The sequence below is a fragment of the Perca fluviatilis genome, chromosome 9 (assembly GCF_010015445.1).
Source record: "Perca fluviatilis chromosome 9, GENO_Pfluv_1.0, whole genome shotgun sequence".
Taxonomy (NCBI): domain Eukaryota; kingdom Metazoa; phylum Chordata; class Actinopteri; order Perciformes; family Percidae; genus Perca; species Perca fluviatilis.
The window spans coordinates 13,231,741-13,255,017 of NC_053120.1; the positions used below are offsets into that span (position 1 = coordinate 13,231,741).

At 38.9% G+C, this 23,277-nt stretch overlaps 1 protein-coding gene across 2 annotated transcripts in view; it reads left to right on the forward strand.

Annotated features, from left to right (window-relative positions):
- Positions 1-23,277, forward strand: part of lepr (leptin receptor) — a 47,081-nt gene that overhangs the window by 20,260 nt on the left and 3,544 nt on the right. For both annotated transcript variants that reach the window (XM_039811755.1, XM_039811754.1), the window contains 16 exons: positions 467-524; positions 1,631-1,683; positions 3,816-4,040; positions 7,557-7,686; positions 8,089-8,279; positions 10,397-10,545; positions 11,402-11,543; positions 13,470-13,630; positions 13,785-13,890; positions 14,211-14,310; positions 17,409-17,626; positions 18,253-18,398; positions 19,029-19,182; positions 20,261-20,343; positions 20,438-20,651; positions 23,062-23,268. In XM_039811755.1, coding sequence (XP_039667689.1) covers positions 511-524; positions 1,631-1,683; positions 3,816-4,040; positions 7,557-7,686; positions 8,089-8,279; positions 10,397-10,545; positions 11,402-11,543; positions 13,470-13,630; positions 13,785-13,890; positions 14,211-14,310; positions 17,409-17,626; positions 18,253-18,398; positions 19,029-19,182; positions 20,261-20,343; positions 20,438-20,651; positions 23,062-23,268 — 2,293 coding nt within the window. In that variant the 5' untranslated portion in view covers positions 467-510. The remainder of the gene's footprint in view (positions 1-466; positions 525-1,630; positions 1,684-3,815; positions 4,041-7,556; positions 7,687-8,088; positions 8,280-10,396; positions 10,546-11,401; positions 11,544-13,469; positions 13,631-13,784; positions 13,891-14,210; positions 14,311-17,408; positions 17,627-18,252; positions 18,399-19,028; positions 19,183-20,260; positions 20,344-20,437; positions 20,652-23,061; positions 23,269-23,277) is intronic.

Here is a 23,277-nt window from a genome sequence, read left to right on the forward strand (position 1 = left end):
GTGCTATGTTAAATAGCCTAAACTTATTACTGCATAGCATAGACTGTAAAATAAATAAATAATGAACGTAGGCTATCACTGATTAGATAGTAAACTATTGATTGCTTTCATCCGCTCTGCCTCTGAGTCCTGCTTTTTGAGTCCACGTTTCTGTGCACAGCTGTTATAGAAGGGTAGAGAAGGAGATTGGGAGGTGCTCCTGTCAGTGAGAGATCTGCCTCTGAAATAGGAAGTGTCTGAGAAAGTCTTTTAATGCCGCCTCCAGAAAATTGCCTTTATAATTCGTCTGGTTCTACCCTTGCCAAGAATTTTAAGTATTTTTCATTTAAATCCTGTTCCTAATCTTTTACCCGTATTTATTCCAATAACAGCACGGGTCTTCAGTCCTGCAGAATTGAGTTGGATTGCTTCAAATCCCTGAAAACCTTCTCTCTCTTTCTTTCTTTTTCTTTCTCTCTCTCTACAGTGAGATTCACCACAGCCAAAGCCCAGCAAGGCCATTCTCATGCTATGACAACTAAGATGTAAGTATTGCCGTATGTAGATAGAGGTGGTCTTTGTGAATGTGGATGTTATTAAGTGTCAAAACAATTGACTGAAATTGGTTTGGGGAGAAGAAAAATGACACTGGCATTGGCCAGAATTATAAATCCACACATTTGCAATTCTTGCATTATAATCAGATTAAATACATAATTGAATCAGAAACGGGTTTATTACCAAGTAGGTTTTCACATACATGGAATTTGCCTTGGTGTTTTGATGCATAACAGTAAACATAGGGTGAGAAAAAAATAAATATTAAAACAGTCAAGAAACATAAATAACATATAAAACAATAAGAGCTGCACAGTTTTGTGCAGGAATGTTCAAAATATTTTCCAAATAATGTGCAAACATTCACAGTATAATGTACAGAGAATATGTGCAATTATGACCAGAGATGTAACTCATTGTGACACATGTGTGTGTATGAGACAGTTTGAGTGGGGGTCCCGGGCCAGCTGCAGATTTGTGACGTGAGGTTTTGGTCCTGATGGACCGCAGCCTCCTGTCAGAGGGGAGGGGATCAAAGAGTTTGTGTCCAGGTTTTGAAAAAGTCTTGCTTGTTTCACAGGGGTGTGACGGTAACGAGGGAGCCACTGTTTTAGGATGAACACACGTTCACGTCACACTCTACTTGGAGCTGCGAATCTGAAAAGCCGTTAATGTGAACTGTGTCTCATGTTGCAACCCTTCACAGCAGAGCTTTATGTCCCATGATGAGTCATTACATCTGTAGAGAAGTTGCTACACCAGTTATTTCACTGTAGTGTACTGTACTGTGTCACTTTGTCAAACCTAAGTTTTCTGGCACTGGGTTGTACACCTCCCGCTGCTCTCCCATTATACTGGTTGTGGTGTAATCATTGTCACATTTGGAGATCAGAATTATCTTTCTTTTTTTTTCTAATATTATTATGTAACATGCAGAGCTCCTCCCATTTCCAGCTAATTCTGAATGTGTCACAGAGAGTATTTGCTGGTACACTGAAAATAAAAGATTAAAGACATTGCTATAAACTAACTACTACCACTTCCCTTGATACCTGACTCACTCCGTTTCCGTCTTCTTCTGTGTTCTCTACAGGGTTCGGTCTGTGATGTTGGCAGTCCTGATCCACATATTTCTAGTATCGCATGGTAAGTTCCACCTTCAGCACAACGGTTTTGACATCTCAACTTGTAGGATGATCTTCCACCTTGTATTAGTTTTCTTTCTTAAAAAATATGAATGTACAGCCGTTTCACGTTTGAAGTAAACAGATAAACTCAGCTTAGAAAAGTTCCGTCTAAAAACAGTAAGTGGAGGGACCTTGCTGTATATCATATTTTTCATGCAACACCTTGAGGGTTTTTACCAAGGGGTGCTATTGATTAATCTTAGACTCTAATTTAAATTGGAATGCAGTGTGCTTGCCATATCGGTGTGAGGTGTTTTATTAGTCATATGGATTTCGTGAGGCTTTGGTCCTAGCAGAAAAGATTCTGACAATGTAAATATAGATATAATTCTGGATGCTAAGAATGTGTACGAGAAGATTGGCGTTCTTAGATGGAGATTAATTATTTTTTAATTATTGGTCATAGTTTAAGCTTAATTTCAGCTTGGAACTGACATTTCTATTTACTGGTTACGACATGTAAGTCTATATAATCTTCAGATACACAGAATGCAACAGCCTCATACCAGTGTTGACACTTGAGATGTATTGTGCTACAGTTGATAGATTTCCCATGTGGAGCTCATGGGGTATCCTCTACCATTTGTCAAACCTACATGATAACTTTCACCTGAGCTAAAATCAATATCACCTCAGATGGACACTAACAAGTTTGTGCTTCTCTCATGCTCTCTTTCTGTTTTTCTGTCATTAAAGCCATCTGCCTGACTTTGAAATACAAAATTCAGGACATGCAGGATGTCTCAGAAAGAGCCGTTGATATTGCAACAATTTTAGGGGAATAGAAACAGAAATCAAAATCGCCCAAAATGGCCTTCACCTAAACCTAACCTTATAGTCTTTCCCACCAATCCTGCCATTTGGTACTTTTACTCTATGAATACTTGTTCATAAGAGGAAGTAGAGTTAATAAGTTATGATTAATTAATGATAACACCTTGAGAAATGTCCAGTGACATTGTACACACAGATTTTGCATTTAAATATATATATTTTTTTATCTTGTGGGTTGTCTACTCTTCCCTTATTGCTCCGTAATAACGGAACACATTGTTTACAATGAATACATTGCTTAGTAAAGATTTTAGATCATGAACTGAATTTTTATAAAAACCCTCTAATGTGTTGCAAGAAAAAACTCAGACTGAAACCTGTATGCCTTTTATCATACCTGCAAACTAGTCGCTTTTCAGTCATGTCATCCACGTGAATCATGTAGATCCGAAGAGTTTTTATTTGGGGGGCGAGGGGGGTGCTAATACGGCACCGGTGCCTTAACGACCGTTATCTACCGGACCGAATAGCCACGTGGATTTCGGTGCCTTATTTAGGTGCCACTTAAATGCCAGGGCTTTTCTCTGATTCTCCGAAAACGGACGTTAGAGGGAACTGAAACATCGCCGCACGGGACGCTAGTTAACACTACACTCGGCAGGAGGTAGGGTTAGCTTACCGTTAGCTAGCAGCTGGAGTAAACCATTGACATATGGAGTAAACACTGTTAAAATGCTGACAGCTAAACGGTGTAAAAGTGTCTGTCTGTATTTCACTGGAGAGGATTGTGACACCAGACTGTAGCTGCTGTTGTCTGAAAAACAACACAGACTCTCATCGCCAGCCTCGTGCTGCATTCCCATCCATTGTTTTTTTTGTGTGTCGTTAACAGGAATTTACTGGTGAAATAAGTTATTGTTATAAGTTATGGTTATAACATTTTTAATAAATCATGTAATATTATATATATATAAATTATTTCAGTTCAGGCACCATTTTAAATGTATCGTTTTAGCACCGGGAAAATGTTGTTTTTTCCCTTTCTATTTCCTTCTGGGGGGGGGGATGTGTCACCTTTTTCAGCCCTTCTGAGTTTGCAGGTATGCTTTATACAGAAGTACAAAGCAGCAGCCAGTTGTTTCAATAAGAAACATTGTTTTTAGTATAGATAAAAATAGAGCAACATAATGTAATGTAACTTGTCTGGTGCAGAAAAAGAAACAAAAAACTGAAAATATAAAAACACTGTGAACATTCAGGTTTTTTCCCTGTCCATGTGTCAAACCTGAGTTAACTTCTTTGTCTCTCTGTGAGCAGGTGCTCAGTGTTTGGAGCCGGAGGAGGGAGCCTCTCTCTATTCACGTGCCCTGAACCTCCCGTGGCAGGATGAGCTGTGCTGTGACTCACCTTCAGCCCACCTCACTGTGGAGCGAGACACGCATGCACCGGAGACAAATCGCTCTGAATCAAACCTCCTACACTATCCCCTCTGCAGCTTCAGGAGCTCGACAACCGAATCACACCCTCATGAGCCCTCTGGCGGTATGAGTTTATTTAACACTGGTATCCAAAATGTTTCTTGACAAAGAAATGATTCATTTAAAGCTATAGTGGAGAGTTTCTGTAGCCCCCATGAGGAATTCTAACTAATGACAACAAAACTGTTGGCGCGTCCACATGATATACCACCGGAATATCTGGCAAATATATCGACTCGCATGCAGTGTGGCAGCTCTGGGTCTCTTCCAGTGCTTTGATTCAGGGCGTTTGTACACCTGCATAAGTGTTACATGTCTCCTAAAAGACAATTAGAAGACAAGTTATTAAACAGGTTTAATTTATTTTTAATATTATGCATTAAGTTTGCAGGTTAGTGAGACCAACGTGTGGCAAAGTCCCAAAATCTTTAGCTCATAAATTCAAAGATAATAATAATAATCATAATAATAATCATAATAATGTATACTTTATTAATCCTGCAAGGAAAATTACAATTCTTGCCTGTTTGTTGAGAGACTAATGATGCATGACAACCATGTTTGCTCTATGTTGTTTATAGACTTGTTCCCACATACAGTATAAGATGCAAAAATTGTATTTCTACTGCACATATTTAAAAAAAAATATTTAAAAGTAATGGTACAGTAACAGGCACATAGCATTCAGCTCTCGCCACCTGATCGGCAGACAAGAAGGTCGATATTAAACCCTGTGTTACATTCAATGACAAGATTTTTTTTTGTTTAATGCCCAATACATTTTAAACATTCTAAACAATCTTTCCTTAACAACAAGTTAAGGAAAGATTGTGATCATGCTAAATAAACTATGGTTAATGTGTGGTTTGGGTTAGGTAACTAAAACAATTGGTTACAGTTAGAGAAAGCTCATGGTTACAGTTAATAAAAATGTCATTTGTAGGTGTGTCTCTGGATGCAAATTCTGGTATCTTGTGTTAAAGTCGGTCTTGCTACAGGCCTGTTCACCATCCTGAGTGCGCCACACCTTTAATTTCTGCCTTGCTACATTTAGGGCATGCTATGTCTTGCATTAGCACTAAACATTGGCATTGGACGTACAGTAAATCATGACATCCAAACCAATATTAACTTTATTCCTAGGATATAGGGCTGGCTTTACACACTGCAACTGAAGCTGTTGTTTTCTACATTTTAAAGATGTGGCACTGTGGCACCTTTGACCACCCACGAACAGTGTTTTCGATGAGCGGTTGTTATGTTTGTGCTCTAGTCCACTGACGGTTTCATGCTATTCCATGCTTGACTTCAGACAAGATGTAGAGGACAAGCATCAGTCTTTGTCTGCTGGAACATAATTATAACTGTCTGTTTACAAGAAAACATTTAAGTGATACACTTGTGATCCCATTTAGTAACAGGGTAGCTGTTTGATATGGCTGGTGCTCATTAGAACAAACCGCAGGGTTAGTGTGACAGAGCCTCGTAATTCCTCCTGCAGTGTCGTCACTGATAGAGATGCCTCTAAAGATCAGCCTGACAGGCTCATTACACTTTAATGGCTCTTTAGCCTGCAGCCCTCCCACCTGCAGAGTCTTGTGCTGTCAAGTCAGTCCGGCTCAAGAGGATTGCCTTTTATCAGCACAATGGAACCAAACCAGCTGTTTCTTACCTCTTCTAATTATCAAGGAAATCGTTCAGCACCACTGTTTTCAAGCAAGGAGAGAAAGTATAAAGGTTGTTGAGTTTAAAGAGCAAATGAGGGACCAATTCAAGTGAGTCATAAACAAAATGCTCTCTTGACATTGTCAGAGTGGAGGTGAAGATGGAGGTGAGGTGATACTTAGACATGAGGGAGGTGAGGAGGATTTGTTTGTTTTCATCGAGCTGTGAGGCGATGAAGAGGTGCTGTGACGCGTTCAAATCAATGGTGATTAGCTGAGACCTTCCGGCATCGTGTCTAGACAATGATGGTTTAACAGAGAAGTTTAAGGCCTACACTGTGCCTTTTGACTGCTTTATGAGGCCTTTTGACAGTCCGCAGTGTGATTCACCTCCAAGGCCCCTGGTCTGTTTGCTCATTCATGTTTGCTTGTTAGTCATACTTATTTTATACGCATCTTTTGTTGCTTTCAGCAGCAACAACTTCTTCAAGACAGGTGTGGGTTAACAACTGCTCAGGGCTGAGATTGAACAACAAAATCACTTGAGTATTGAGTACACTATGTGCATAGTCAGTCCTGCTGTAGATGAGTATGTAACATGCAGAAATGGCTGACATAAATACTAAACTTTCCACTTCATATATACGGCAATATACTTATATACTGTATGGGAAATGAATTTGGCACACAGAGGGCATGTGTTAGGTGTGAATTGTGGTTGTAAATTTTATCTCACCGAAAAACATTTCATATCACACATTAATAGCCAAATGACACATTAGCTTTCCTGCTAAAGTTTCCTTCTTATCGAATTTACAAACATCAACACACGTCCTGTCCTGCACCTTAGCTCTCTGTCAGTTTGCAGGCTAGATAGCTAATCAACTGTAGAACTTTAAACGGCGCGTAAACGGACCTGCAAATGTCACTTGGGTCTAATTGGATGCAGGTGTGTTCTTTACTCTTTCATACCACGAACAACATGCTGTCTGCCCATGCCATGTAGGCTAAAACTTTGTTTACTTTTGTGTCTTATTCCCTGCGGTGTAATACCGGCACTCTGGCAGCGTACCAGTTGCTGTCAAGCAAACTTTGAATTTCATTTGAACTTGAAATGGCAATGTTGCTCTTTTGGTCCGCCACTTTGGTCCAGACTGGATGGATTTCCATGAAATTTGATACAGACATTAGGTCACCCTCAGGCTGAATTGTAATACATTTGGTGACCTTAACCTTAACTTTTCCTCTAGCGCCATCATCAAATCAATTTCTTAATTTGTCACATACTTTGATGTTTGACTAAATGCCTGCGAAACTGGTGACATTCCGATCATCCTCAGCTTTACTTTGTATTTAGTGCAAATTACCAAATGTTAGCATGCTAACACGCAGATGATGAACATGGCTAACAGTTTACCTGTTGAACATTAATATGTTAGCATTGTTATTATGAGCATATTAGCATGCTGATGTTAGCATTTAACAACACCGCGTGCGATACAGCCTTACAGAGCGCTTACTGTAGCATGGCTGTAACTGTAGCAAATGTATTAGTTTTATTTTCAAAATAATTTCTCCAATCTTATTTTGATCATTTAAAAAAAAATATATATATATATATATATATATATATATATATATATATATATATATATATATATATATATATATATATCTCAAAACCCCTAACTTCACAATGAATGATTTAACAATTTTATTTGGCAACTTATTCTAAAAATTGTTTTCCCCTGTCGTCCTGGTTACATTTCCAGGCAGGAGCTTCACCACCACATTGCTGCTTGCAGCTATAATATTTCACTGTTCCCAGAATATGAAGATAGGCTTTTTCTAAGAAGCCTTCATTTGAAGGTCAGCGCTGATCGTGCCACTAACATGCAATTCTGATTTCTCGTCAGGCACCTGTTTGGACATACTGTGCAGAATTGAGGAAAATTGGGGAAATTTAACATGTGACCTTCAGTCTCTCGGTCCACCATCTACCACCCTGGATTCTGGTCTCATGACAGTTAGTTTACAGCGTCTGGTGTGAGTATGAAGCATCACCCTTTTCTGTGTGTGTCTGTGTGTGTTTTGTCTGTGTGTCACAAGCTCCAAGGTTTTAATTTTAATTTGTGGGATAAAGAGACCAATTCTCCACATATCTACACTGTTCTGAAATGTTTGCAACAATAGCTGACAAAATGGTTTCAGCTCAAGGTACATTTATTAGATGTACTAGACCTTTCAATCATGTCACACAATCTTCATCAGTTAAAGTTACCCAGCTGTCATTAAATCATAGATGTTCAGAGGCTTCTCATCCATGCCGATGAAGATAATGTCATATTATTTTAGACATTCAATGATATTTAGGTTTGATTACATGTTTTAAATTTAGATTATATTTTGCAGTCAGTGACAAAAGTATGTTTCGTATCCATTTCTCAGTTCCCAGAAAGACGACACAGAGCTGAAGGATGGGAATACTGCACCTGATAATCCTGTTGTCTGTGAGGCAGAGGATTTCTTTATGTGTTCAGTCGCTCTGGATGTTACAACAAGCTTTGTCATCATGGTAATTGTCAGCATCTCTAATGCCGTTGCTCCACCAGTTCTTCTCAGGATTCCTGCCCGACCTGGTAAGAGAGGGATTTTCTTTGTCTCATTCTTTGTTTTGTATTAGTTGGAAGTTGGAAGAATCCGTTGTGGAGAAGTTCAGAGATGTGAGTTTTCTCTACAGACTGTAGGCATTTCAGCTAATAATGGAATGCATCCCTAAGGAGTGGTGTGCAGTCCTTGTTTTTACTTAACTGGAAAACTCTTGCTCCAGTAGCTAGAGTTATGGCTGTGCTGTAGGGGTTGTATTTTGGGAAAAGATTAGTGCAAAATTAGTGCTTCCCGTGCTATTGAACCTAGAGCTAGGACGGATGTAAAACTGTATGCTAACTAAGTCGTTGACTTACTGAGAAAGGGATTTCACTTTCTAGTTAGACTTATTTTATATAAGGAGTTTATATACAAGTTGTAAATGATGGAATTATTACATTCACAACCTGGCATCCTAAAACTTGTCCATATCAGTTTAACATCTGTAAAGCATTAGTAAATGTTTTATGATATTAATTGTTTATTTACTAATCATAAACTCTTTATAAAGTATGCTTTATTATAAATTGGTATTGAGAAAAGTCTTAAAAATGTCTCAAGTAGTTATTCCAAAGCCCTTTGGAAAGCTGAAGTTTTTGAATGTAAAGACAAGACCTCACTTATCTGTTATTTTCTTTGGAGAATAAGGACACACTGTTTTGTAGTGCATTACAGGAAGTAAGTCAGCAAAAAAGCGAGTTCCCAGAAAGTTACTCAATTACTGGCATTAGGGCTCTGAGAATAAATTCAGCCATCTATGAAGATGATGCTGGGCTCATCAATGTTTAAAACACCAAACTTTTCCAATGTCCAGCTTCAAAGTGATGCATCTGAACAGATAAGAAGAAAGAGTTTTATTCAGTTGTGATTGGCAGACGTGACTGGAATAGCCAAGAGCATATGGGCCATGGCCCTGAATGTGTGTGTGTGCGGAGTGTGTGTGCGCGTGTGTGCGTCCATAGTTGTGAGATCTCCACAGAGACAGAGAAGAATTTTCCATGCTGTGTTTGTCCAACCAGACCTTTTGGTTAAACTGACAGAGCAGAACACAAACTGAGTAGAAACATTGTGTTGTTTGTAACACTATCGTTTCTCTTCAGTGTAATACTTTTCTAGGTTACAGTGTCAGTAGTAAAACCTTCAGCCGTCTAAATGTTCTTCTTTTTCTGCTCTTGAAACAAAGCTGCCATGATTTTTCTTTGAAAATCCAATGATTGGATGGAGTTCAGTCATCAATTTCCATGTGATATGTACTGTACTATACATATTGTAATATAGCTTTTATAGTTTATTTATAGTTTGAGATGTTTGCTTGTATGTCTGATGCGAGAGCAGTCTGGAAAATAAATTGTTGAGCTATTGCTCCTAATTATCTCTGTATGTGTCATACAGTAATTGCGCTGTGAATGACAGTAAATATAAGTCTGGATCCACAACTCTGAAATCCACCGAAAATGGTTATTCAGTCCAAATATTAAGCTCAACATATGGCACAGATGAATCATGGGTTAATAAAAATGTTCAGTTACATACTTTGATTAAAGATCTGCGCATGATTAGCTGGCATTTAGGTGCCTACACTTCTTATATACTGTATGTAATGACTGAAAAAGAAAAGAATTGCATTTGTATTTTATGCTAAGCAGAGAAATTAAATGATATTCTGTTAATATTATTTATTAACTCCAGATGTGATTAATTTATTTATTTATCTAATATTGATAAACCTGGCCAAGGACAAGAAGACTATTGATCTTCACTGCATGATAAGTGTACTGTAATTACAGCAAATTTCACCTTTTAGATGTACAGTACATTGTTGTTATGTCATATTTCAGTAAATAACCACCCCAGTAATACATGGCCTTAAGGCTGCACAGCGGATCTTTAAATCCCTCACAGATGCAAACTCAGATATTGTAATTGTAGGAGCCATATGTCAAAATCCTCATACAGTTATTGTAATGATTGACACAGAATTTAGTAACCTTTTGATAAAATATGAATTGATATGAAATCAGGATCATAGTGGTGTTATGAATAGCAGTGTATGCATTCTACTGTAAACACATGCTTCTGTTTGTGAGACAATCTGCTCTTTTCCCTGCAGTGAAACCAAGTCCTCCAGTCAACCTGTCACATATCCAGACCATTGAGGCAGAACTGATTTTACAGTGGGACAACCCACCAGACTTTGATACCGGTCCACTAAGATACGAAGTCCGACTCTCTTCCAATACCACTCATCCGGCCTGGCAGGTAACACTAAGCATTCATAAGATATTAGTTAAGATATGGTACCTTGTAAGAGTTTGCCACTGACCCCACTGAAAGTCATGGGATCTAATTATATAAAGATATGTAACACTTTATGATAAGGCTCCCTCTGTAAAGGGTTGGTAAACTGTAATTAATGAGTATACTGGGGGTAATAGATTATATTACAATTATATGCTATTAATAATAACATTTTCAAATTGTAAAATATGCCTCTGCCTCGTGTTTTTCTTTTCTATTTGATAATGATGCAGGTTAAGAAACCATTAATAATTACTCATGGCCATCTAGTCTGCAGCTATGTATGTCAAGTCATTATTATTTTGCTTTTAATCCATCAAGTCTAGAGTTATAATAAATGGATTTTTGTCCAAGTGAGTGGTACACACACACACACACACACACACACACACACACACACACACACACACACACACACACACACACACACACACACACACACACACACGACTATAAATACACTTAACTGTATTTGCTTTTCGCTGCTGCTCAGTCATTTCGGTTGTAATAGCCTCAGAGAGTGTACTTAGCATTTAACATTGCACTCGGTGTTCAGCAGAGGCTCCATGATTCATCCAGGGTTCAGATATGATTAAACTTTAACATGAAAAATGCTGACTTTTAATGTTAAAAAATTGCCGAAGTCTACACACACCATCCATTTCTGATTGTATGTTTTTGTGACAGTTACAGTTGATCCAAGACCCAGCCACAGTCATGTTTACGATGATGGATTTGATTCAGTCATCGTTCATATAAGAACACACCCAACTATCCTGGATTCAGTTTTTTTTAATTCCCTCTCTACCGGCTCCAGGTGGTGTCTGCTCCTAGAGAGCCCAGGTTGTCTCTGGAGCTGAAGCCCAGATTGAAGTACATCACCCAGGTTCGCTGCTCCTGCCTGGACAAGCCTTCACTGTGGAGCGAGTGGAGTGAACCTTACCGCATCCACCTGGACGGTAAGAACTGTTCCCTTCCATCTGTTTATATAGAGACATACAAGAAGATATTTAGTTTTTTTTATTCATACTTCAATAAATTCAAGCTGAAAGGTTTTTGCCTCTTGATTTTTTTTTCCCTCTAATGTAAATGTATCACTCAGTACAACCCTGCACGGTTTGTTTGAAATTCATTGTTGTATTCAACAGGGGGTCAATGACTTTCTGGGGATTCTTGGAAGTACTGCAAAACATTCACTTAATTTTGCATAAAATAAGTGACAGGCTATGCTAAAGGCATTTTACAGCCTGCTGTGTGTATGTAAGGTATACAATTTCTCTCAAAATGTTTAAAGTAAAACTTGTCCTTGTTCTGGTTGCTTTTTCTCAGTCTGCCTTAAATATTACATATTGGCTGCTGTGTTTACTTTTAATGAGATGTCCTTTTTTACCAAATGATTTAATAATGACAAAACCTCCAACTGAAATGTGAAAAATAATTATTTCTTAATAACTCTTATCCCCCTTTTTTCAATTTAGTTTCTTAATAAAATAAAAAAAAAATACTCTCAACTCACTGCTGACGTTTTGAAACTTGATTGTTTAACGGTGTTGTTTCAGAACTGCAAAAGCTGAACTATACGAATAGGTAATTTGGGTATTTGATGGCCCTAAAATCAGGGAGTGGAATGACATAATTTCCCCTTTTTGCAATGACCATTTTAACCTGTCCTGATGGCTGCAATTCAACACTCATCACTGACTGTGTTGGATTTAAACACCTGACCTCAATTATCCCTCAGGTAGATTTATGTCAATGCTAATCTATTAAAATGAGTCCAGCTCATTGGCTATTAATGAAGAACTCACTCCAATGTGGTCAACGCCAATAGACTCTGAACCAGAGGTCGTTCTCAAGGCTACAAATCCTACAGCATGACCATAGACTGTATAAAACTGTATAAAAAATAAGGAAAATGTCACAAGCAGCAAAAAGCTGAACATGAAGCAGCCATCCATTGAAATGATGAAACTGAGATTTGAGTATTGAGAGCGAGAATTATTCGCACACTCCAAATAATTCATTTACTCAGAGACTATAAATAGCTCCTTTTGGCTGGTTGTTAGTTTGTGTTCTGCAACATCAGACTGATAATTAAAATGTGAACATCAGCCTGACGGCTTAAAAACACAACATACCTTTTGTGTATTGGGCAGTGCTTCGTGCTGTCATTAGATCTCTTTGTGCATACTTGCTTTTAACTTTTTTATGTAGACATGCATGTGTTTGCATGTGCTGTTTACAAATGGTTGCTCTTCTACTCTACATCACATGAGGAAACCTGAGTCTGGTGGAAAAATCTGTCCGTGTCATGGGGTTGAAAGTTTGTAAGACTCAACAACTCTGAGTCATCTCACCCAAACAAGCTTAAAAAACTTTATTGCAAATGAACTGATGACAGCAAGTCTTCCAACACAGCAAAGTAAATGAATGACTCTTGGAAGGTTTTTTTAATGCGTATCAGCAGTAAAAAAATAAGCTTCAACAATGATGAGACATGAAACAGAATTCTTTTGTTGAGCTCCTCACCTGCAGACGGATGAGTTCATTTACTTTAGTTTTTCTTTTGACTCCACTCAGATGTTTTGGTTGGCTGCATCTGAGGAGGTGTTTTAGATGACAGCCCTCACACCCTCACACTCATTTCAGACAATATCCCAATCAAAGTTATTTTTTTTTTTTTGTCTTTTGTAAAAAGTCAACATGGAAACTGTGCGTGAATAAGAATGAATCAGGCGTCCTTTCAACTGAAGGACGCCTGGATGTTGCTTTATATAAAATAATGTGTGCAATATTGAGACTTCTATGAAAATTATAAAAAGAGGAAGAGAGAAGTTTTATAAAGAAATCAAACCGTGTCATGATGTTTTTGTGTGTGTGTGCAGAGGTGAGCTACATCCCTGAGGAAGTGGTGGCGCGACCGGGTGAGAACGTAACGGTGTATTGCGTGTTCAACGACCACAGCATCAACGCCAGCACGGCCATGTGGATGCTCAACCTCCAACAGCAGCTTCCTCGCAGTCAGTACCACGCAGTCAACCAATGGGTAAGAAGAAAAAAAACAACCTCCTCCTTCCAGGGCTTTTGTGTGTTTTTGGGAACATTTCCAACACGTTTGAATGACTTCCCTGTGTATTTTTTTAGGAAAGAACAGTCCACCTAATTACTTAATAGATCTGGCTTTCCCGTTCCCAAACCAGGTCAGCCAGATCACAGTGCGTCCTTCAGAGACTCGGTACGACCTGTACAACCTGCTGCGGTGCACTCAGGAGTGGACCATCCCGTACAGCCAGATCTATGTAGAAGGTGAGCTTTGTTGCACCAATAACTGCAAAGCGAAATATTACAGACAGAAGGAAACCATCATCAGTCATCATTTATTTACAGTTTAAGACACGGATGAGCTAATTCTGTAGGGAAAGTCAAACGTCAACATTTCACCTCTGATGTTTTAAAGTTCCTGGAAGTCCCTCACTTTTCCATGGCAGAGGACAAAGACAGGAAAGAGAGAGGAGACATGCGACAGCACAACAATGTGAACCAAAAATAATCAGAGTGCACAGAGGCAATCTCAGGTGAAGTTTGTTATTGTGACCTAAATGTGAGTGTCTTCCTGCATATCTCAGGAGTCTCCATCGATATAAACTGTGAAACCAACGGTAATATCGATGCTATGAAGTGCAGCTGGAACAACCCGAAGTGGAGTAAACACAAATTCAGATCCAGGTAAAGCACCAATTTACATTTCACAGTAGCTCTCTTCTTTTAGTGTGTTAGGATGTTTGTACAAGCTGTGGCATTGTTTATGAAACCTCACAACTGGTTGATGCTAGATCGGACCCACTAGACGTGTCAACGTCAAAGGATGTGCCTTGTGGCCTGCCTTATTCTCCCTCTGATTGGCTTACTCTGGTATTCTTACGTCGATCATTCTAGCAGATCTGATTTAGGATTTAACCTCAGTGTGTTGAAGTGTGTTGAAAACCTAGAATTTACTGAACACAGAGTAGCAGGCAGCACAATTAGTGAACACACCCAGGAAATAGTTGTGTGAAGTGATACCAGGAGGTTTATTTCATCTTCTGACCCCAATAGAAAGTCTCTACACTCTAAAAACCACAGCAACAATGAGGACTGACAGACTGATGTAAAGCTTGTTTTATAACTTTCTTGTGCAACATTATTTTGTTCTTTACTCCAGTTCCTATTTTTTTTTGTTACATTTCCTTTAATTCCCCATCTTTCAAATAGAGATGGAAACAACAAATCACTGTGAATTTAGATGTGAGAGATGTTTTACTATTTTGAAGTGATTTATAATTTTAAGAATAATTGCATTTTAATACAATGTAGGTTTTATTTACACAGTTTAACAATCACTCCGTAATAAGTTCTGGGAATGTGGCAATATTGCAAAAATGTCTGACAGGATAACACGGGCAAAATATATGAGTAGTCGGATGATCATACAGGTTTTAAACCAATCCAATCAAAATGAAAGTTAATCCCCAAACTGTTTTGTAAACATCTATCACAGATTGCAGATGGATTTCCTGATTTAACTTTAACCCACCACACTGGCTATAGTTTTCTCGTGCAATGACTGATTATTACAGACATTTTGGGTGCCCTCACTTTCAGTTTTGCGCCCTCCACGTACACTGGTTTTATTAATCTGACTTATAGTGATGGTTCAGAGTAATTCACCCTAGGGTCCTTTGCACCATGACCTCGAGCCAAACACCCCCCCAGAAGCTTTTTTCACCTGGGTCTAACATTGGGAGAGTTAGCGTAGAGTAGCGTTATCAGCTGAATAGCTTAGCGCAGGGGCTAACGGACCCACGTTTGTATCTCGTAAGTTACCCCACTAATAATGCCCGAAATGATACCAAACGTCTACAAGTAGTACAAATAGGTTATGCTCTCATAAAACGATGGATTGGAAAGTTTGTAAGTACACCAGAAGTTTATTTAAATAACACTTGCCTGCTGGCTTCTGCTCTCTGTTGTTGTTGTTGCTGCTGTAAGATGAGTGCTTAGGGTCGTCTACAAATTACAACACCGAAAAGAGTTACAACAAAAATATTTATTAATTTAATTTTTTTTTTTAAGTACAGTGCCTTGCGAAAGTATTCGGCCCCCTTGAACTTTTCGACCTTTGCCACATTTCAGGCCTCAAACATAAAGATATAAAACTGTAATTTTTTGTGAAGAATCAACAACAAGTGGGACACAATAATGAAGTGGAACGAAATTTATTGATATTTCAAACCTTTTAAAACAAATAAAAACTGAAATATTGGCGTGCAAAATTATTCAGCCCCTTAAGTTAATACTTTGTAGCATTTTGCTTCGTTACAGCTGTAAGCGCTGGAGTATGTCTCTATCAGTTTTGCACATCGACAGACTGACATTTTGCCCATCCCCTTGCAAAACACTGACTCAGTGAGGTTGGATGGAGACTTAACACAATCACAATCTCGATTGATATCACTTACTTGCATTCTAACACTGATATTTTATTGTAACATCATTGTATTTTGCTTTATTTGATATTTTTGTTGGAAGACAATATCATCTGAACCCCACTTCAGAATGGTCCTGTATTGGCTCCATCCATCTCCCATCAATTTGAACCATCTCCTTCCTCTGAAGAAAATCGGCCCAAACCATGATCTGCCACCACCATGTTGACAGTGAGGTGTGCAGGGTGATGAGCTGTGTTGCTACCAAACATAACGTTATTGTCAAAAGTTTTGTCATCTACCACAACCCCACATTGGTGTGTCCCCAGGTGGCTTGGCAAACTTTAAACGACACTAGGATATCTTAAGAAATGGCCACTCCAAGCCAGATTTGTGCAGTATACGACGATGTGCTATACAGGTCCCCACCACTGTAGACTGTGCACCAGAGTGATCAGGGCTTCATCTAACCACTCATATTTTTACATATCCACTTTGTATTCTTCACAAAAATTACAGTTTTATATCTTTACTTGCTATGGCAAAGGTCGAAACGTTCAAGGGGGCCGAATACTTTCGCAAGGCACTGTAAGTGCTGTAATATAACTAGCAGGAGACAAGTAATAATTGAGGTAAGTTTGGAGACATTACTTTATTTAATCATTGAATTAATAAATATTTTTGTTGTAACTCTTTTCGGTGTAGTAATTTGTAGACGGCCCTAAGCACTCTTCTAACTGCAGGTAGCAGCAGCAGCAGCAGAGAGCTGAAGAGAGCAGGCAAGTGTTCATAAACTTCTGGTGTACTTACAAACTATCCAATCCATCGTTTTATGAGAGCATAACCTATTTGTACTACTTGTAGACGTTTGGTATCATTTCGGGCATTATTAGTGGGGTAACTTACAAGATACAAACGTGGGTCCGTTAGCCCCTGCGCTAAGCTATTCAGCTGATAACGCTACTCTAGCTAACTCTCCCAATGTTCGACCCAGGTGAAAAAAACTTCTGGGGGGGTCTTTGGCTCGAGGTCATGGTGCAAAGGACCCTAGGGTGAAATACTCCGAACCATCACTTTAACAGTTGGCTTGTTTACATGTCTGATTATTTTACCGCTTGTTTGTTGCCTTGTCTGTCTTCATTCTAGCTAAAGTTGCCTTGTTCCCAGATCTCAGCAATTATTCTGGTTGAGTACAATAGTATCCTAACCAAAACTACAAAAAATAAGACTCAAGTTGTCAGAAACTGGAATAATTCTTTATTTATGCATCTGAGCCTCTATTGGCATTTGAGCTGTATTAATCAGATTGTATAAAAGTAACATTACAACATTCAAGATCTTCATAATAATTCACGCCAGGTGGGCTGACCTGCCATGTGATGTGATGGAGGAGAGGGAACGAGCCGGGGTGGAAGTGGGGGAGATGGGGCCCGCTTGCCTGCAGGACAGATCCAAGCAGAAAACCTCCTGCACCATCAAGCCTTTGAGGATGAACTGCTACAAGCTGTGGCTTGAGTTGCCATCCCCACTGGGCCCCATCAGTTCTAAACCCATCTACCTGTTGCCCATAGATCATGGTGAGCAAGATGGACAAGATGTGTGGAACATACCAAAACTAAACAGAACGGAAAAGTGACAGAAATTTGGATTCAAAGTGTAAAAAGATTAAATTACACTCCACAACATTCTTATAAAGTCATGTATTGATGCATTGATTCAGGCCACTAAGAAAAATAAAGGTTTTTGAATATGAATTAAATCTGTCACATAGGTTGAAAAGGGCATCTTGTCCATCAAGGGTGTTGCTTATTGTCATGAATTGTCATGGAAGTTCATGTGTTTTTAAAAATAAAATAGCATGTGAAAATATATGTAAATAATTCCTCTTGTTTAGTTTAGATGTTATCAAAAATCAGCATTATCTAAATGGCATATTTGGAATTTTAAAATAAGGTTTTAAGGCAAATGGATATTAACTTCACAAGAAACCGTTGCTCTGTTATATATTCTTAGGGGACGAGTTGGTTGTTTGAAGATGAACTTGAGGTTAAAGTAGTGAATATTATTGCTCACAGAGAAAAACTGAAAACAGCTTTACACAAGATTGGTTATGTTTTTTTCCATTCCCTATGATCATGTTTATCAGATGTTTTGCTGCTGTATGAGACAAACTCACGCTTCCTCCATTCTATTTTCCATGCAGTGAAACCCCACACACCCACTAATGTAAAGGCAGTGAGCCAGAGCAATGGAGTCCTGATGGTTACATGGGAGCCTCCGTCTCTGCCAGTCGAGGGGCTCCAGTGTCAGTTTCAGTACCACTTAACCTCTGCTGTGAGACAGTGGAAGGTGAGCTGCTCTATCGGACTCTTTACCAGGCTTTGATAGAAAGTTTGGCTATGTGGCATTACGGTCGGCATTTAACCTTGATCGAAAACCAATTATTATAGGAGGTTAATAGACAATAGCCCTCCAGAACATTGCAAACCATCTAAATATCAACTTGCATGTAATTATTGTATTTGGTGGCAAACTGGATGATTACCACAGACAACTCACTACTGTTCATTCACTGTTATTTTATTCTATAAAGCGACATTATTGACATTGAATAATCTTCTACCTGTAGGAAAGATGTTTATCTATTAACAACAAACACATTAAAGGTTATTCCAGGACTCCAGGACTCAGCTGGTAAACAAGTCTCATTTCTCATTAAATGCCACAGAATGCTTTGACATGGAATCTGGTCAGTTTGACATGATCTGATAGGAGCTGCGATGAGACCATATTTCTGTCTCTCGTTGAAATATTCTCTGGAAAATTGGACACATGCTATTAATATAATGAGAAAGATGAGGAAATAGTTTGTTCCCTTTGTTTTGGTAAACGGAGAGAAGGATGAAACAGATCAGATATGTTTCATTTCCTTCATCTAAAATGAACACCAAGTAACTGGGAACAATGTCATGCCTGCAGGTCCACAGTCCAGTGCGGGTGCAGTGGGCGAAGACCGCAGTGTCAGCCATGTGCCAGGAGTATGTGGTACAAGTACGCTGTATGCCCACCAGCGGTACCGGCTACTGGAGCGAATGGAGCGACTCGGTCTACTCCACGCCTCAGAACAGCAGAGGTACAGGAGGGCATCATTACTTTCAAGCTATAGTGCGTAGTTTCTGTCACCCCCATGAGGAATTCTAAGTAATGACAACAACACTGTTGTTGCATCCACATGACACAAGCCTTCCGTAATCGCGCACGCGCCCCCACCGTTCCTCCACGCAGATGCTAGTAGCCAATGAGGACATGGAGGATTAAAAAAACATGATGAACTCTTCAGAAGAGGTAATTATCTTCACTCGAGTTTCTGCGTGGGAAAGTTACCGGACGACAACAATTTAGACTTAATAATAAGCTTTGTAGCAACTCATAGGGCAATGGCTTTAATGTAACGGACGTTCATTAATTAAAAAACGTTCCGCACTAAAGCTTTCACTCTTGATGCCTGATGTGGCCTTTTATATCATAGCTGACCTTCTGATTTTAGCGCTAATTAAGGCTGCTCAATATATAATTTTTTTTTATTGTCAACGTAATAACAACTGGCGCAATATACACTTTTTGTGTCAGTTGAAAGAAAATATCAGTAGAAAACTGCACTTTATAATGTAACTGTCATTCTTTTTTTTTGGGGGGCTTTTCCACCTTTATTTGACAGGACAGCTAGGTGAGAAAGGGGCGAGAGAGGGGGGGGGAAGACATGCAGGAAATTGTCACAGGTCGGATTCGAACCCCAGACCTCTGCGTCGAGACATAAACCTCCAAGTATATGTGCGCCTGCTCTACCCACTGATCCAACCCAGCCACCTGTCATTCTTTTTTTTAGTAGTGCCTTTTATATTCAAATCAATGTTCAATTTGTTCAAAAAAAGAATGTTGGTAATGATTTCCTTTCATTTGTTTTAAATTCAAAAGCAATTTGTTGTATCTTACAGAATACTGAAAGTAGCAAAAATGTAGAACTGAGTAGACTTTAATATCGGTTTGTTTGTCGCAAGTAATATCATTATCGCTATATTCAACGATGTTATCGCATATTTTCCTAATATTGTGCAGTCCTAGTGCTAATGGAAGACGGCCCACGAGATACACATCATACCACTAACACAGAGGTGAAAGCTGTGATGTAATTGTCGGTCTCTCCCCCCCAGCTCCTGAGCATGGCCCTGATTTCTGGAGAATCCTTCAAGATGATCCATACAGAAACCAGACTAATGTCACTCTGCTATTTGAGGTACACAAACTAAAACAAAAACATGTTCAGGCTTGTAATTTATACATAACTAAATATAATAAAATGTTGATTTTCCTGCTTTTTTCCCCTGCAGCATCTCCAAATATCAGGGCGCTCTTACTGTGTTGATGGATTTATAGTCCAGTACAAGGCCTTGAGTGGCTCTGTGATAAGGGAGAAGATCGACCGGGTGTCCTCCTACACATTTGAGTGGAACCTGGTGCCCCAAACTGTGACTGTGGAGGCCTACAATAATCTGGGAAGGTCCACTAACAACATCAACATGACGCTGGAGAGACAGCCCAAACGTGAGTGAGCTGAAAATATGTTTTATCTATATATTTTTTTGAAGTGTAAGACAGAAAGTTATATAGTCATATTCTGTTTTACACAAACACTGAATCTATTCAACCATTTGGACATGAGGACCATATTACATTATGCAGCAACAGTACTGTAAGTCCTCTTTAAAGACTACATCTGCAGTAATCTTACATTTTAAGGATAGCTACAACGGTAAAGGGAACAGCGTGTTTGAGGCCCATGAACATAAAAAGTTAACAAAACATAAATCCTCAATAATTTTGTTGATCATCATTTAAGTAATTTATCAAGCAAAAATGCCAAACCTTTGTTGCATGTGAGGTTTTGCAACTTCTCTCTAAAAATACATCTTAGAAACAACTTCAAAAAAACTCACCTCAAGATTCAAGCAGTCAGGAGAAAGAGAGCAAACGGTTTCATTTAAATACTATCACATGCTGTTATGTTCCAGTAAAGATGTGAAAGCTGTAGCTGAGTTGAAAAGGGTTTGCAGTTTTATAACACTGGGAAAGATAGGTCTACAAAAGTGAGGTTAAGATCAGTCAGATTCATGGTCAGTACTTTACTTACAGATGCAGGTGTACATGTACTAGAAAGAAAATAACAAGGTTCCAGTAATATTTTTCTTTCTTTCCAAACTATGTTAAGATGGCAATAAAAAAAAAAAGTCCTCTCAGAAATATGTATTTCTTGAAAAACATCACCTTGGCTATTATGTTTTAGATTGTTGGGCAAGACATTCCTTCTACATGTTTTTTTTTTTTTTTTTTTTTTTTAACCATTTAAACAAATGTTTTTTGTCTGTTATTTTCCCCCTATAACCATGGCCTCATAACACATGACAAATACGTAAGGATGTAAACAGCCATCCATTAGGATGTGACACTTACATGTCTCTGGAAAGCCCGTGAAAGCGCTGAGTGAGGCGCTGCTGCCATTAGCTTTAGTATAGTTATTACTAAACAACAGATGTTTAAGAAGTGTGTGTGTGTGTGTGTGTGTGTGTGTGTGTGTGTGTGTGTGTGTGTGTGTGTGTGTGTGTGTGTGTGTGTGTGTGTGTGTGTGTGTGTGTGTGGTGTGTGGTGTGTTCTCGTTTAACTACATCCGTGGGGTCCAAAAACCGGGAGTCCAGTATACTTGTGGGGTCCCGACAGCTTTGTGGGGCCAAAGTGCTGGACCCCACAACATTAAAGGGCAGTTTGAGGGTTAAGACTTGGTTTTAGGATTAGGGATAGAATTAGGTTATGGCTAGGGTAAGGGTTAAGGTTAGGCATTTAGTTGGGATGGTTAAAGTTAGGGTAAGGGGCTAGGGAATGCTTTATGTCAATGACGGGTCCCCACAAAGATAGTGAGAAGCACTATGTATGTGTGTGTGTGTGTGTGTCACCCTGCCATTACTCCTAATTCAGGGGGAAATATTTTCATTAAAGTACTAACTGGAAAAATCTAAATGTTTTTCCATTTCACTCATTAGTTTTATAGAAAAAAAGCATGTTTGTCAGAAATTTTCCCATTTGTATTTTAAGAATATGTTTTCAGTGTTATGAGCAGCTAAATAACTGATGTTGACATTTCAGGGCCATACAGTAGCTAATGATTCACAATATACTCAGTAAACCATTAAGTGACCTTTTGTATGGATCTGCATTAGTTTCTCTGTTGATTTACTCAGGTTTTTCCTTCGTCAGTAAACAGTCTGTAAATAAAAGAATCATGCTACTTAAAGTGTCTATAAATACATTTTTATATTAACAATAGATCACATATACATGTATGTCAAAGGCATCACTCACAGTGACAGATACTTCTCATCCGACTCTACAGTTCCCCTCAACTCTACAGAGCCTTTTAGCACCTATTAGCTCATTGTTTTTCAGCCCACACATATCCTGTTTTTCCTCTGTTCACTACCTGCCCAACACCAAAAGGCAACAGGCACAGTTAGCAACTAGCTGGTGAACATATTGGAGCATTTCGCGGCTAGAGATTCAGATATTTGCTCAGGAGTTGGTGAAGAATAAAACCAGGTTTGTCATATTAACCTAAAAGGTCAATGTGAGCAATATGCATTTTCACAACTTGTTTCTACTGCCCTCGAGTGGCCAAAATAACTACTGCAGGTGTAATGGTAGAAATAAACTATAAATGTATTTATATGTTAGAAACACTATCAGTTGTAGTTGCTCACAGTATACAGAAAAAAATAGAAAATCCTAAATAAGTAAGTGCAGACAAAGAAATGGATCCATTCAGGGTGTGAGGAGTCACAGAATGTGTGTCCTCAAAACACCAAAATAAGGAAATATCTTTGGGCAGAATGGTGTTTCGCAATTGCCATGGAACTAATAGATTTATTGTTTGAATCCACTCAGTTTCTTCTTCTCTACTCTCCAGGCCGCTGTGTGCATTCGTTCAGTGTGTTGGTTGTCAACAGCACCTGTGTGTCTCTGTCCTGGAGTCTGCTGGACAACAGCTATGTGCCTCTGTTCATGGTGGTCCAGTGGTCTCCACAGAGGCAACAGGACTCTGATTATCACAACGGCAGGAGTGGAAAAACATGGGCCAGACTTCCCTACACCGACCACCCTATCTATCTGAGAGGTAACAGGA